We start from the raw sequence: 17185 nt of genomic DNA, 5'->3' as shown, positions 1-17185 counted from the left end.
CTGTGTGTGTTTGTGTGTGTGTGTGTGTGTGTGTTTGTGTGCGTGTGTGTGTGTGTGTGTGTTACAGAGAAAATGTGGGTGGGTGGGTGTTGTTGCGAGCACGAGTGCCTGTGTGTGTGCGTGCGTGCGTGTATGTGAGTGTGTGTGTGTGTGTGTGTGTGTGTGTGTGTGTGTGTGTGTGTGTGTGTGTGTGTGTGTGTGTGTGTGTGTGTGTGTGTGCGCGCGTTTGCGTGAACTTGTGTGTGCTTGTATGTATTTCTGGGTGTATGTCTCTGTGTGTGCTTGTCATTTTCTGAGATTTGGGACATCTTTTGTATCAGTATAACTATCTTCCTCTTTCTATACGGAAATCATGTTGTACTTCCACGAAGTTTCTACGTGACAATGCTTCGTTCATTCTTCCTAGGGTAGATCAGATAAGGCTGAAGTCCGTATTCTACAGCAATATAATTGTAGAATAGCAGCATGTGTGTATGTGTGTGTGTGTGTATGTGTGTGTGTGTGTGTGTTTGCGAGCCCAAGTGCACGCGCGCGAAAGCGCATATGCGTGCGTGCCTATATGTCTGTCTGTACACGTATAGCACTGACTAGTGTGTATGTGTGTGCGCTTGCGTGCATGTGTGCGAGTGTCTGTATATAAGTCTAATCGCTCGCACCTGCATCCACTTCAAATGAAACGACTATATAGCTATATAATATTATCATTGCACACTTTCACCGAGCCCAAAATAAAAATAAAAAAAATTATGCGGGACAAACAGCGCATATAAACGGCACAACAGGTTATTGTTTTGCCAGGCAGAGAGACAGACATACCGACAGACCGGCGGTCAGATACGACACACAGACAGACAGAACAGGCAGGAAGAATACAGAAAGCCCCTTTGAAGGTGAAGTGCCTGCTGTGAACGAGAAAAAAGACCTGCTTGCTGACTGACTTCTTCAGCATCCAGTGCACGTGAAGCAAAGAGCCTATATCCACCCTCTTTGCGCCAAGTTGCAGGCTGCCTTTGCTGTGTGCTGCATGCAGCGAGGGTGACTTACTGGGGGATGAAGGAAAGCCAAATAATAAAAGAAAAGAGAGTGCGGTGGTGGAGGAGTGGAGGGGGGAAGGGTGGGGGAGAGTGCGGGGGGGGGGGGGGGGGGGGGCTTGGCGCTTCGCCTGCTTCCTATTATCTGGGTTCATCGGGGTGGTGTGAAGAGAGGGGTGGAGGGGTGGAAGCGAAGTAGAACTGACAAAACGTGTGTCAGAGGTAGGTATACTATTTGTCAGTTAGCTGCAGTTAATGGGGGGGGGATGGGGATGGGGGGACGGGAGAGGCAGGAAAAGAGGTGTGTGTGTGTGTTTGTGTGTGTGTGTGTGTGTGTGTGTGTGTGTGTGTGTGTGTGTGTGTGTGTGTGTGTGTGTGTGTGTGTGTGTTAACAGTGTGTGTTTTATCAAATTAAAGACACAACTGATAATGTACGGGGGAAAAAAAACAAAAAAAAAAGCATCAGCGTTCCCAGCGTCTGTAGCCTACCTTGTTGACGCAGTTTCGTGTAACTGTAAAGCAAATGTAACATCAGTCCTGTCGGAAACCCCAACAACCCGATTAACATCGACATCGACATCGACAAACGTGAGATAGTTCATGACCACACTAACTGGCCGCTCTGAGCAGACAGAGATGTCGAAGACACAACCACAAGGAACAAAGCTTGCAGGAAAATCGTACTTCAACATCCTTAAGTAAGAAAGTGCCATAGAGGATGCTGTGCTGTCACATTCCATTCATGTACATCTACGCCTGTCTCGCGGGCCTTTAACTCCTTGACTACTGATGACGAGTGAAGGCCTATCATCTCAGGTGACCATTATTTTATCTCTTGGGGTTGCAGTTTGTCCAGCAAAGATGATAATAATAATAATAATAATGGATACTTATATAGCACACTATCCAGAAATCTGCTCTAGGTGCTTTACAAAAACGCTTTGGTTAACATAAAACATTATATCTATGTTACACACACCATCTATAGACACACCAAAATGTGACTACACACACACACACACACACACACACACACACACACACACACACACACACACACACACACACACACACGCACGCACGCACACACGCACGCACACACACACACGCTGCATACATACATTTTAACATACATATGTATCTAACAGCTATCCTAACACATACGCACACATAGGCAGGCACAAACTTACATAAACACAAGCACACACAATACACATTCATATACATGCATGTAGTTATGTACACATACATATGTATACACACATAGTCACACAAAGATGACCACGCTAGCAAATAAAATTGAAATCCTGCATCAAAATTCATGCGAGACACTGGTCTCCGTTCACCAAGGTTCAACGGTGATGGGGTTAAAGCAAGAATAGAAAACCATGCTTGCACCTTGGTGACAACTCTCCATGCAGAAAGAAGGGGGAATAATAAAACAAAGAGGGGCAGGAAGGGTTACCCCGGGTGACAACTCTCCATGGAGAAAGAAGGGGGAATAATAAAACAAAGAGGGGCAGGAAGGGTTACCCCGGGTGACAACTCTCCATGGAGAAAGAAGGGGGAATAATAAAACAAAGAGGGGCAGGAAGGGTTACCCCGGGTGACTACTCACAATGGAGAAAGAAGGGGGAATAATAAAACAAAGAGGGGCAGGAAGGGTTACCCCGGGTGACTACTCACAATGGAGAAAGAAGGGGGAATAATAAAACAAAGAGGGGCAGGAAGGGTTACCCCGGGTGACAACTCTCCATGGAGAAAGAAGGGGGAATAATAAAACAAAGAGGGGCAGGAAGGGTTACCCCGGGTGACAACTCTCCAGGGAGAAAGAAGGGGGAATAATAAAACAAGGAAGGGCAGGAAGAGTTACCCCGGGTGACTACTCACAATGGAGAAAGAAGGGGGAATAATAAAACAAAGAAGGGCAGGAAGAGTTACCCCGGGTGACTACTCACAATGGAGAAGTCCATGACCCTGAGGATCCAGACGGTGAGGGCCAGGTTGATGATGACCATGACCAACAGTACCACCACCAGGGAGTACAGACACCGCTTCCTCCACCCGTACACCCCCACCGGCTGACTGGGGATGTCCATCCTCAACCCCCACCCCCACGGCGTCCTCCCGCCTCGCCGCCCCCGCCTTAGTCTGCACAGTGAAAGGACGTGATGATCATGAACTGTCATTTCAACAGCACACACCCCATTCATTCAGTACAAATACTATAAGAGCATGATGTCATGAAATGTCATTGACTTTTAACAGCATACAACCCACTTATTCTGTACAAGGACATGGTAAAATGAAATGTCATTTTAACAGCATACACCCCACTTATTCTATACAAGAACATGGTATAATGAAATGTCATTTTAACAGCATACACCCAACTTATTCTGTGCAAGGACATGGTACAATGAAATGTCATTTTAACAGCATACACCACACTTATTCTGTACAAGGACATGGTACAATGAAATGTCATTTTAACAGCATATACCACACTTATTCTGTACTATACAAGGGCATGATATAATGAAATGTCATTTTAACAGCATACACCCCACTTATTCTGTACAAGGACATGATATAATGAAATGTCATTTTAACAACATACGCCCCGCTATTTCAAAACAATACAAGGACATGATTCAATTAACTATCATCACCTTTTAAAAGCACGCACATCACCTTCCTCTGCACAACGAAAGGACATCATATCATGAAAATCGTTGCCTTTGAACAGCAAACACCCAGCCTTACTCCGGAAAACGGGGTACGGCTGCCTTAATGGCGGGGTTACACAAACATGATGCCATGCACGTAAAAACACACTCACGTGCATGTGACAGAGCGTGAAAACTGTAGCATTTCAACGCAAAAACTATTATCACTATTAATATTATTTTTTGCTGAGGCAAACTGAATAGTTTACCTGCACATACAGTCAAAATTAAATATTATAATAACATTACCTTTTGGTTTAAGGTTAAATGTAATTCCGTCCCTATCCGCTTAATATCTACGCCAAGACACGTGTCTAGGAACTTCAGTTACTGAGGGGACTGTTGGATTTCGGTGAAATGTCAGCGCTGGTGATGCGTCTGGACTTTTGCTCCTTCTTCTTCTTTTTTCCCCAGGCCCCTTTTTTTAAAATCAATTCAAGACTGAAGCACTTACATTAGAATTATGACGACATATAATTCTGTTATCCATATATACAGTTTGTGCCTCTTAAAATAAACTTGTTCTATAATCGTTCATGTTTGTTGTTGGTTTGTTTGTTTTTGTTTTGTGTTTTTTCTGGGGGGGTGTTTGTTGGGGGGCTATTGTCATTAACTTTTTTTTTTTCTTTTTTTTGGATTGATTGATTGACTGTCTTTCTTTTATAATTGTTGCGTGAAATGAAAAATAAGTTATGATTGAGTGAAGCGATTTTTCAATAGCTTTGTTAAAATTAATACTGATTGAAGAAAAGACGAGACGCCTGATGTCATATCAAGTATGACCTTCTGTTCTCTCCCTTCAATTAAGCAAGACATTCAGTTTGTGAGCATTTTTTTAAGCACCAGTGCTATCAAATGCGTTTCTTTCCCATAAATGACGTTATGTCAAAGCCAAGTTAAAGTAGCTTTCATTAAAATTATCTTTTTAAAAAAAAACTTGGGGGCGCATGGATAAAATATACATAGCATCCTAGATCCTATATTGGTAAAATATATACACACCAAAACAGATGTTTGACTTTTGGCATGGTCAAACTCATAATGGGGTCGAGGTTAAACAACAATTGGAACGATGCTCTGGTTTCTGTTGTACTGTACTGACAATGATCCTGTGGTTTTTCAGAATTCAGTTGATGCACGCGCGCGCACACACACACACACACACACACACACACAACACAACACAACACAACACAACACAACACAACACACACACACACACACACACACACACACACACACACACACACACACAAACACACATGTCTTCTCTTTCGTAAACTTCCACCAACTTCATCAGAAGTATAAAGGAAAGGATTGGGACTACTGTGCTGTACCCTGCAGACGTGCTCGCTCAAAAAAATCTTACGATGACTGCACACAACAGCACGACACAAAACGATATGGTACAATACATATAACACACAGTACAGCGATCTGTTTTGTTCACAGACATACAGACACATAAAAAAAAGATGATTGTTCGCTTTAGTATTCTGTTGTTTACAAGCACACACACACACACACACACACACACACACACACACACACACACACACACACACACACACACACCATGACAGATGATTTGATTTAAAGCAGGTTTTTCTTCTCGAGAAACTCCAAATTAACCTTTAGAAGCAGTAAGCACAGTGCTGAACTCCCCCTCAACCTAACCCTGCATGCCGTCATCCTGGGCAAGTACCCCCCCGCGCACCCCCCCCCCCCGGCCCTCCCCCCCGGGCCTCCCGCCCCCCGCCTCAACCCCCCCCCCCCCACACACACACACACACACCTCCACCACCATTACTCTCCCCCCCTCCTCCCACTACCCATTGCCCTCGCGAAAACCATGCACTACTATACTCCTCCACCAACTCGCCAAGAACTCACGTCCCTGATGACTGTGCGAGCTGAAGCGCCCACGTTGTTTACTCTGGGCAGCTGTAGCTTTCCGTCGTCAGAAAACCCCACTAAGATGTATGTTGAGACACAAATTATACAGGGTCCGTGCAGTAGGGGGGAAAAACCCTCCTTGGCATCCAAACTTAGGCCCTGTCTACATTGTTTTGTCAGTCGCCCCAAAGAGAGTAGACGTCGTATAGACTCCCTGGTCGCACCTTTCGCACTTAACTTCTTCTCCTACTTCCTGCGACCCCGCCCTCTCCCCTTATTTTCGAGCGCACACATTCAACGTTGTCGTTTTGTTTTTCCCTTTGAACGTTTTTCTTTCTTCCTCAAGTTGTCTATAACTGGTAAACAGTATGCAGATGTGGCCCTCACGGTCGGAGAGTTTTGAAAGAATGGTTACCCAGCATTCCGTTGTAAGTAATAATGAACAAGGATAAATTAAAACTTCTCTGCCAGTGGTAACCAGCTATGTGTGTGGACTTCACGAGTCCATCAAGGTCTTGGCAATTTATCGCAGGAGTGCTGGCACTACGCTGACGATGTTCTGTGGGTTTGATTTCACACACACACACACACACACACACACACATCCATAATCCATAGCAGCTAAACATAGCTGCCGGATTAGCTTTCACTGTGAACGTGTGTTCGAAGTCCGACAAATTAGCAGGAAGAGAGGGGGCAAAAGTAGATCAAGCAGAAAGGAGTGGGGGTAAAAAAAATTTTTAAAAAAGAAAGAAAGAAACAGCACATCCTCTACCTAACCCTGCAGGCAAGCTTTACCAAGAATTTGTTTCAGACACAGAAGTTGGTAATTTGCAGTTTCGCTGAAAGAGGCGCTTGAAAAAGAGTACCAATGTTTCGACCATGTGCCTTTGTATGTTTGTAAATAACTCAAGAATCAAGAATATTTCATCCTTTGACCCCTTGAGGATATGAAATAACATCACATGTTTTACAACAAAATTCAAAAATTAAACAGCGATGAAAGTGCATGAAATTGGTGATGAAAACCGATAAACAAACACTCATATCTTCATTCGTAACCTTTCCTATTTTGATGAATTACCCTACTTTAAGACACACTTTCCTCCTTGCTTTCAGCAAACTGCAAAAATTAAAAACTGGTTCCGGATTTAAGTATTCATTTGGAATGGACTTATTCCGAATAGTTGGCGTATTCCATGCAAAAATGAATTTAGGTCCATTCACACCGCAATTCACTAACGACAAATACGTAATTCACGTGGAATATTCTGACATTTACCACTCTGGAGAGGTAATTTGTGGCTGCAACATCTGAACTGAATCGGACACACAAGGTAACTATGAGGTATATTCAAATCATATTTTCTCTTTGAAAATTGCTGTCAAAGTTTCTATGTAAAAAAAATGATTGCAATTTTCCAATATACCACACAATAACATCATTTTGTAATTCCTGTCTGATATTTAGACACAAACTAATTTGCTAGAAAATGACTGTGAATCCCGAACAAATCTCCTCTGAAACTTCCGTAATATCCAAATACTTTCCCATTATAGTGGTCCTTTGTGTTCGTCAGAGCCTATTTCTGTGTTTACTGGAGCCTCTCTGTAAGAATGCTGGAGTACGCCTTCTCGTGTCTTTGTGTCTTTAGAGCCAGTCTTTTGTGCAGGTTCCTTGCTTCACACGCTATCTTTATGCTAATATTATACGTGTTCGTATTAGCGCCTGCCTTTTGTTTGAACCTATCTTTCCGTTAGTGACTGTCCTTTTTTTTTCTTCTTCTTCTTTTTTTCGTGCCAGTTCTTGCCTCGGGACTTATGTTTGTCGTATAACCATGTGTTTCAGTCTGTCTTTGTATAATACCACGTCTTTGTATCAGAACATTCTCTGTCCCAGCCTGTCTTTGTGTCAGAGTTCACCTTCTTTGTCAGTGCCGCGTCTATAGCACTACAGCCTGTATTTCTGTTAGATCTTATAGTTTTGTTAGAGGTTAAGTTGGTTTTAGATCCGGTCTTTGAGTCAGGGCAGATATTTGCGTTATATCTTGCATAAATTTGTGCAAGAGTATAATCTTTTTAATTGTGTTGGGATCTATTGTGCTGGAGTCTGTGTCTGTTAGACCCTATGTATACATGTTTGTGGAACATCCTGATTTTGTGTCAGAGCGTATTGTGTCAGTCTGTGTTCGTGTTAAATCCTGTCTTTGTGTTTTTTACTTGGACCTATATCTGTATCATATCCTGTCTTTTGTTCGAGCTTGTTTTTTGTGTCACATGCTGTAGTAATGTTGGGTATGTATATTTTGTGTTGGTCCATATCCTAGCGTTGGAGAATATCTTTGTGTTACAGGTTAGGTTTGTGTATGGGGCCTTTGTGTTGGACAGACACTTGTGTCAGGGTTACAGCTGTGTTACAGCTTGTCAGTGCGTTAGAAGAACTGTGGGGTCACAACTTCAACACAGCGCCAAAATCCACACGTTTCGGCATTCCAAAGGAACCAGTGGCCTTCTCTCTCGCCTTCTGGGCATACTGTTTCTAGTTTGGACTTTCTCTGTCCGTCTGTCTCTGTCTCTTTCTTTGTCTGCCACCCCCTATCTCTCTCTCTCTCTCTCTCTCTCTCTCTCTCTCTCTCTCTCTCTGTATGTCTGTCTTCCGAAACACATATGCATGCTCTTTCTGGATCCACATGTGCTTTGTTTTGCTATTGTTGTTGTTGTTTATTTAACATTTCTGTGGACGGGTGGTGGTGTGTGTGTGTGTGTAATTGTGTATGAGTTGTGTGTGTGTGTGTGTGTGTGTGTGTGTGTGTGTGTGACAGTGTTTATGACAGTGTGTGTGTGTGTGAGAGAGAGAGAGAGAGAGGGAGACAGTGTGTGTGTGTGTGTGTGTGTGTGTGTGTGTGTGTGTGTGTGTGTGTGTGTGTGTGTGTGTGTGTGTGTGTGTGTGTGTGTGTGTGTGTGTGTGTGGTCGTGTGTTTCTGTGTCTGTCTTTGTCAGGTATTTAACAACAGTTCGGCACTAATCAGCAACAGTTGAAACATGCAGCAACTTTTCCACAGAATTTCACACTGCGTTATAACAGTTCGCTTTTGAAACGTATGTACCTGTGTAGGGAAAGAGGTGGAGGTGGTTCGCATGCGTACGCACGTGACTTCTCAGTGTTCATGTTCTTTTTGTTCTTCACGACGCCAGGACCTATCTGATTCGCGAGTGAAAGTCGCGCACACTCAAACGAAATTAATCGGATCTTCTCATAGCATACAATACCAAATCATACATCCACTTACAAGTAACTTGAATCTGGTTTAATTTCCCCGAACATGATGAGCGCAACAGCCGAGTGGTTAAACCGTTGGACTTTGAGGTCACGGAGCCTGGTGAGTAAGGGAAGGAGAATATTCCGATCTCCCATGTCAATGGATGTGCAGATCTGCTAGTGCCTGAGATCAAATACTCACTTTAAAGATCCCGTAATTCATGTCAACGCTCGGTGGGTTAAGAAAACAAGAACATGGCCAACATGCACCCTCTCGAAAAGGTATGACTGCCTACATGGTAGGGGTAAAAACGGTCATACACGTAAAAACCTACTCGTAAATACGAGTGAACGTGGGAATCACGCAGCCCACGAACGAAGTAGATTTCCTCGTATATTATGAAACTACCCCAACCAGGCACAGATACCAGACAAATTGGCATCAGAGCTGGCAACAGTCAGACTGGCATCTGCAAGACCAAGGCACACATAGTCCATTATACGTCTGGCATCCTCGGGTCGTCGTAACGAATGTGGTAAAGCCTCAGGCACCCTTCAGACAGAGTATCTGAGCAGAGGGGGGGGGGGGGGGGGGGGGGGGCGGGAGCGCAAAGAGAATTGGAAGGAAGAACGGTGGGAAAGAGACAACGGGTGAATGAAGGAAAGTCGGGGGAGAATTAACGAAGTGATACGAAACCTTGAGGGAGGACAGAATGAAAAGGGGAAGTATGAAGACATGAAGTAAAAATATGAAAGGACCACACGGATAAACAGACCGTGCAATTCAACACTTAATCCATCTCAGTGCAGTTTCTGCACCAGATAATTCCTCCTTTCTATCACTGTCCATTTCCCTGTTATTTCTTGTTTGTTGGGTTTTTTTGTTTTTGGTGGTTAGTTTGTTGGGGTTTTTTGCTGTTTGTTTTTGTTTGTTTTTTTTGTTTTGTTTTGTTTTGTTTTGTTTTTTGTTCTTTTTTTTCCTGTCCAGTCTTTTTCCTGTGAAACAGAACAGAAAGAAACCCAGACTGGCAGATTTTGTTAATCAAAAGAAAAGATAGGGAGAGCTCAGACTGAGAAAGAGAGAAAGAGGTACCAAACGAGATAATTCCACATACTCGTCTTTTCTTCCACTTCAAAATAAAATCATGTTGCTTGTAAAAATTCACCGATTTACACAAACGCACGTACGCCCCCCTCCTCTCTCTCTCTCTCTCTCACACACACACGCACACACATACACACATTCTCTCTCTCTCTCTCTCTCTCTCTCTCTCTCTCTCTCTCGCACGCACGCACGCACGCACGCACGCACGCAAGTGCGCTTCCTCGTAAAACAATTACTTGATTCGAAGAAGAGTAGTCACACTAAAAGTGCTTGAGACTTTTTTTTCCCAAATTTCCAAACTGAGGGGCGGAGAAGGAGGGCAGAGGGGTGGGGGGTGGGGGGTGCTCAGGATACCAGACACCCTCGTGAGAGACCTTGCATGCAGGTGCCATGTGAGTGGCGTACAGAGCAAGCAGAGTGCCCGCCCCCTTGCCCCACTCCATCACTGATATCTAATGAGCCGGAGAAACAGCTACACTATGCGGCATGGAAGATTAATGGACGTACACGCAGCACATCTATCAGTGCAGAGATTTTGTCACACGATGCACGAACGTACGAACGAACGCACGCAGACGCACTCACACACGTACGCAACAAACTGTCTTAGTGTCTAACGAGCACATTTTTTCTAGTCAGAGATTTTCTACTTGAAGTGAAAAGACGCTAATCTGAAGAATGAACACACACACACACACACACACACACACACCACACACACACACACACACACACACACTTATGAGCAGCGCAGCCTCCCTGATTCTCTCTCTCGTTTCGGCATTCCAAAGGAACCAGTGGCCTTCTCTCTCGCCTTCTGGCCATACTGTGTCTAGTTTGGACTTTCTCTGTCCGTCTGTCTCTGTCTCTCTCTTTGTCTGCCACCCTCTCTCTCTCTCTCTCTCTCTCTCTCTCTCTCTGTGCCGCCATCACAGCTTATCTGTCTGGCACAACACACTGCCCAGGAAACGCACGTTATTGTGTGAGACGAAACAGGGAGGGGCGGATTCAGGGCAGGGATTCACACAGCGGATCCTCTGTCAGGCAGGTACAGACTGTACACCTTGTACCTCTTCTCTTCGGGGGAGCTACGGGGGCGGAGGTATGAAGGGAGGGGATGAGAGGGAGGAACTTCAAAGAACAATAAACCACATCCTAAAACGGTTGGCCGCGTTGTAAACCGACGTCACAGATCAAGGTGGTCTCAAACACGAACCCGCGTGGTTTTCTTTTTGTTCCCGTAAAACAATTGATGTGATTGTCCTGTTTATTCTATGTACAGTTCTGTTTAGCTGAAAATTCTCGTGAAGGCAAGCTTTTTCCCTCCTAGTTGTCAAGAGATGGTGAAAGAAGATTACTGGGGGGAAAGGAGTAAGATTATACATCTTGTTCTTAAAAAACAAGGAAGAGCATTTTTATCAACAAAAAGAGAATAGCATAACAGGTAATACGATTATAATGAATGGAAACAAATATGACCACAGCCAAGAGGAATAGTACTTTTGGAGACAGGAATATGCACAGAGGGAATAGGAAAATGATTGTTTTAAGGAGGAATGTGCATGTAATCAATCGGAAATCATTTCTGAAGGAATGTGCATATGATTTTAAAACCAACAGAAGTGTGATTGCTGGAAGAAGGAATTGCGTGTAATCAATAGAAATGTGATGGTCGTGGGTAGGAATATGCCTGGCTGTAAACAGTATAATAATGTTGAGCACTGAAGGCATGAGCATATATAATCAAGGTTATAACTGCCGGAGAAAGTCGTCTGCATCACCACAAAGAATATGACTGCAAGTGCCAGGGGAAGGAATATGCAGGTAACCATGAGGGATGAGTTTGAACGGGGAGGGAAAGTCAGTGCATACAATGAACAGCAATGGGACAATTAGGGGAAGAAACATACTTATAACCTATAGGAATGTGACAACAGCAGAAAGATTTATGCAAGTAATCAATATACCACTGCTTAGGGAATGTGATCAAAGAGGAAGGAATGTACATGTATCATGGAATGTATTAGCTGGAAGAAGGTATGTGCATGCAAATCATAGTGCAGAGGAATATCACAGAATTCATATTACTGTTACAAAAGAGGAGTGTAGCTGATGGGAGGGAGGGCAAGGGCATAGCATTTTAGTAAACAGGAGTGTGACTTCTGGAGCAAGAAATTATTTTTACATGCACAACCAATACAAATATTTTATGATTGCTGAATAAATACATGACATATATGCATATGCGGCCAATATAGTTTGACAAATTTCCGTCCCTCCTTTAACCCCACTCCCACCTAAACCAACAGCACGTTTTTCGCAAGCAAAAGAAATGATTTTAAACGGAACTCACGTGAGCTGGAAGTAGGTCAGATGTCACAGCCCCTTACTTATCTTCTGAATCGACACCGAGTCCCGGCACAGCGGTGATTAGTCGATAGGTAAAAGGCTATTAACTGGGTGCCCAGTCATCACCTTCCCCTTTCACACTTCGCTGGTTTCACGGGCTGCAACGCCTCCCTTCACGGGCCACTGACTGCGTGGCTGCGGTCACTGAATGGAGGTTTGGCCGCCTGCCACAAACGGGAAGTGATTGGGGATGGACCGGAAATCGTCTGCTGTTGAGTATGTACCTACGTCACAGACACAGGGATGCCCAGGTGCTCGTGCACACACAAACACAGGTGATTTTTTTCCCCGGAGGTACACTCTGTTGCGAGTGCGTGAAACCAGTAGTTTCTCCTTTCTCTTCTGGAATTCCAGCACCACGAAAATGTACGCACAACAGGCCTGCTGATCAATTTGTTTTTTGAACTTTCAATATTTTCTTTTACAACACAAACGATGACACGGCACCGCCGGATTATGAAAACAGCCTCAGAACCGTGGAAAACATCAGAACAGTTTGCAGTGGTTTTGATGCACAGCTACAAGAATCCAAAAGCTCAGAATGCAGCAGCGGTGGTGGCTGCACTAGTTTATCTCTTCACCTGGCTGGCACTTGAAGCTGCGTGGGGATGGCGCGTTTTTCGTACACAGCACCTTCTGATTCTGTACCTTTAAGCTACTACACATGCTTTGAAGACTCAAACCCGACCCTTCAATAATCAATCGTCGAATGGTCACAAACGCTACTTATAAGTACTCTGCGCTAACGCTTCACTCTTCAAACAGCTCGCGCACTTTCTCTCCCATCTTCGGCATAAATAAAATCAGGACATGCCTGTGAGAAGTTCGTCCATGCACTCATCACTCTAAAGCCCAGCTTGCGTTGGTAAATAAACACACCAAATAATCCTTCATACACGGTTTCAATGTACACAAGACAAGATTCAGTTCAAGAGGCTGTCCGATATTCGCCAGCTACAACTTCCCTGAATCCGCCATACATGTTGCTTGACGTGTGTGTGTAGCTAGCTGGCCTTCTCTTGCACGCAGTTTCCCTGTTGGGTGTGGGGGAGAGACGGACACAGAGAGAGAGACAGAGAGAGAGCGGCAGACAGAGCAGCGAGGCATGGCATAAAAGCCTTCATTCCACGTTTTCCAGATGGGTATCAGCTGGTGCCGGAGTGCGAGCCGAGCAGCCCCCACCCCACTCTCCATCTTTCTGCCCGTTTGTCATCTCGGAGCAGGGAGCGAGGTGGTGGCAGACAATGGCTCGGTTTACAGTCCAGAATGCAGCATGTGTTAACTGTATCAAGGAAACCAAACACCCAATAGCCAGACTCAACCAATACAAATAATGGAGTCACAGTCTCCAGTCGGTTGCTCAGCTCTCCTGCCTGCCCACCAGAACAAACCCCCTTCCTTTGGCACTGCCACGGAGGAACAGGGGAGGGCGCGGGGGGTGAGGGTGGGGGTGTAAGTGTTGTGAAGGGAAGGAGGGGAGTGTGAGGATGAGGGTGAAGGTAGAGTGGGTGATGGGTGGGCTACCCCTGCTGGTGCCGACAGGCGGCGCTGCGGCGTGCTCCATTTTCCACACGCTGCGGCCTGGCTGTGTTTATTGGGGAGTCCCAGTCCGCAAGCACAGGTGAAACAGGGGGGCGTGAATTGAGTTTACACAGAAACCAGGCATTGAACAGAGAAAAAAAGAAAAAGAAAAAAAAAACATGGCTTCCCAGTCCCTGTCGGTTCTCCAACCTGATATAACTCCCTTTCCTCGTCAAATAAATGGAAGAGAGTGGGGTTAAAAACCTCGGCGACCCCTCCACTCTCTCTCTCTCTCTCTCTCTCTCTCTCTCTCCCTCCGCTTCCACTCTTTCCTCTTCCACGTCCTTCCCCACCCACTCCATTCCACCCGTAGAACCCGGCACTGGATCAGAGGAGAGAAGAGAGACTGTAACCTCCAAAAACACACAAACAGGCGCGCGATCAGTTGGGCACGCACACACACACACACACACACACACACACACACACACACACACACACACACACACACGGTTGTATCAGGTTTTACTCTTGACGTGACCCCTTTAGTTTTCGCTACTTTGTAGAATCAGAATATAAAAGTATCTAAAAGACGCACAGGATAAAAATACTTTCAATTAACTATGCCGATACTAATGTTGTAACATGATCAATCACCGAGGAAACGGTAATGAAAAATAATGTGTCAACTTAACAACTGAAGGATCAACACGGATTCTTAAGGGTGTTCACTGAGATTTCTCTTCAGTGTCTTGCTGGTGTTTCTCACAAGACGGAACAGGATTATTTTCTTTGTCGAAAATGTATTTTTCAGTTTTGAATTGTGAAATTTTATCAGTACGGCTTAGTAGCGTGTTTGTGTTCTACCGAGTTGCTGGTGTTTGCAGTCTGTTTCAAATCCTGTGTTCCAGATTCTGTGATTCAATTACTCAGTCTTTTTTCTTCCGGCTTCTGACTGAGTCCGTACTCAGTTGCAGTGATTTTCACTGAAAGGTTTGAGGCCCATCTTCGACTAGTCAGCAGCAATATCAGCTGTCTCCCCCCTAAGAGCTCCGTCAGTCCTAATTTGAAATATTAAAACAGTTCGTCTTCCTACTCGGATTCGTCAGTTCCGAGTTTCGCGTTTCACAATCAACACAATCTCTCTCTCTGCTCTCTCTCTCTCTCTCTCTCTCTCTCTCGGCTCTCTCTCTCTCTCTCTCTCTCTCTCTCTCACACACACACACACATACACACACACATACACACACACGCACACACATATACACACACATTCTCTCTCTCTCTCTCTCTGGCTCTCTCTCTCTCTGTCTCAGTCTCAAGGCGCACACACACACACATTGGCGCGCGCGCGCACACACACACACACACACACACGCACGCACGCACACACACACATACACACACACACCAGTCAGTGGCACACACACACACACACACACACACACACATACACACACACGCACGCACACACACACACACACACACACACACACACACACACACACACAGAAGTTATCAACAGAAGAATTGAAACAAAACGAGTTACTAATAAAAGAGCAGGCTGGTTTCAGAAGGCATTCTAGAACCACTGATCACATATTCATCCTGAAAAAGATAATTAACAACACCATAAATAAAGAAATGGGCGTCTCTACAGCTGTTTTGTTGAAAATGTTTCCACATTATAAAAGAGATGTACCAAAATTCAACTGTATGTGGTAAATCAAACGGCGATGGGTTTACAGATTCTATCGCAGTGAAAAAGGGAGTGCTTCAGGGAAATGTTATTAGCCCCACGCTATTTAATATTTTCATAAATGACATAAGAGAATATATACACGATGACACCTCAACGAAACAACCAAGACTCAAATCCCTTATCTGTTATATGCGGATGACATTGTGATGCTCTCGACAACAAAAGTAGGACTGCAAAACAAACTAGACCAGCTACATGAATACTGTCTGCAATGGGGGCTTAAAATCAACAGGGACATAACAAAAGTCGTAATTTTCACAAAAAAAACGACCTCAAAATACCAGTGCTCTTTTCACTAGTGTGGCGATAACTGCATCGAAACGACGGATAGATACAAATACTTGGGAGTTATTTTTCATAAGAGTGGAAATTTTCACCTTGCTGAAGACCACTTCGCCAAACAAGAAAAGCAGCGCATGCTCTGAAACGCAGTGTGCGAGGGAAAGAAGTAAAAATGGATGTAATGACGCAACTGTTTGACACTTTAGTCACCCCAATTCTCAGTTACGGCGCTGAGGTGTGGTTTCCATTCAATCAAACTGCGACAAACTTCTCCACGCCCCGTATGCTGTTTAACCAATTTGATGCCTTTCTCTCCGCAAAATGCCCATCAGAAAATGTACATGTCAGCTTCTGTAGGAGCTTAATGGGCGTACACAAAAGATCAATTAAGTTACCAGTCCTGGCAGAGCTGGGCAGATACCACATTTCCGTCTGACCGCAGTGTGTCAGGTCATCTCATTCTGGGTACACATCATAGAATCAAAAGAAGATAGCTATTTGAGCAAGCATATGATGATATGTTATCGATGAATTCGTTGGAAAAGTTCCTTGGCTTAATTTTTATCAAAAGGATACTGGTTTCAATTGGATTCTCCCACGTGTGGGAGAACCAAGGCACACTCAACATTAAGCGACTAAAATATTCTGTCATGAATAAACTACTGTACAGGATAAATATGTTCAATATTGGAACAGCAGAAAGAACGGGACCATTTCAAGGCTCTCCTTTTATTGCAAAATTGCAAACACTTATACATTACAACCCGCTTACCTGATCAACTGCAAAAACACTAAACACAGAGGAGCACTATGTCGATTGCGAATAAGTGCACATGAACTTTAAATTGACTCGCGAGGACGTCACTACAACTTAAGTAGGAAAGACCGGCTGTGTAAAGCATGTGGAGTTATAGAGGATGAACTGCATTTTCTGGACAAGTGTAGTGTGTACTCTGACCGGCTTGAGATTTCGCCTACTTGTGACAGTTAATTCCCAGTCTTCGAATCATTGGCCAGATAGCACTAGCAACACAATAATCCGAAGGCCGAGTTCTCTGTTGCCACAAAATTATTTCCAACCAGAACTGGCAGAATACATATATGAATGCTTTAAAGTTCGCAGTCCATGACTATGTCTTATGGAATATTCTTATTGCTTTTACTTTTTGAAATTTGCCTGTTTGCTTGTTG

General features: G+C 44.3%; 1 protein-coding gene across 1 annotated transcript in view; it reads right to left on the bottom strand.

Moving 5' to 3' along the window:
• LOC143298934 (zeta-sarcoglycan-like) overlaps window positions 1-13793 on the bottom strand; it is a 28135-nt gene extending 14342 nt beyond the window's left edge. Inside the window, exons 1-2 of the mRNA XM_076611967.1 lie at window positions 12374-13793; window positions 2990-3182 (exon numbers count right to left, since the gene is read on the bottom strand). Coding sequence (XP_076468082.1) covers window positions 2990-3130 — 141 coding nt within the window. The 5' untranslated portion in view covers window positions 3131-3182; window positions 12374-13793. The remainder of the gene's footprint in view (window positions 1-2989; window positions 3183-12373) is intronic.
• Between the last annotated feature and the right edge of the window lie 3392 nt (window positions 13794-17185).

This window comes from Babylonia areolata, chromosome 24 (genome assembly GCF_041734735.1).
Source record: "Babylonia areolata isolate BAREFJ2019XMU chromosome 24, ASM4173473v1, whole genome shotgun sequence".
Taxonomy (NCBI): Eukaryota; Metazoa; Mollusca; class Gastropoda; order Neogastropoda; family Buccinidae; genus Babylonia; species Babylonia areolata.
This window is presented reverse-complemented; position numbering and strand designations above follow the sequence as displayed.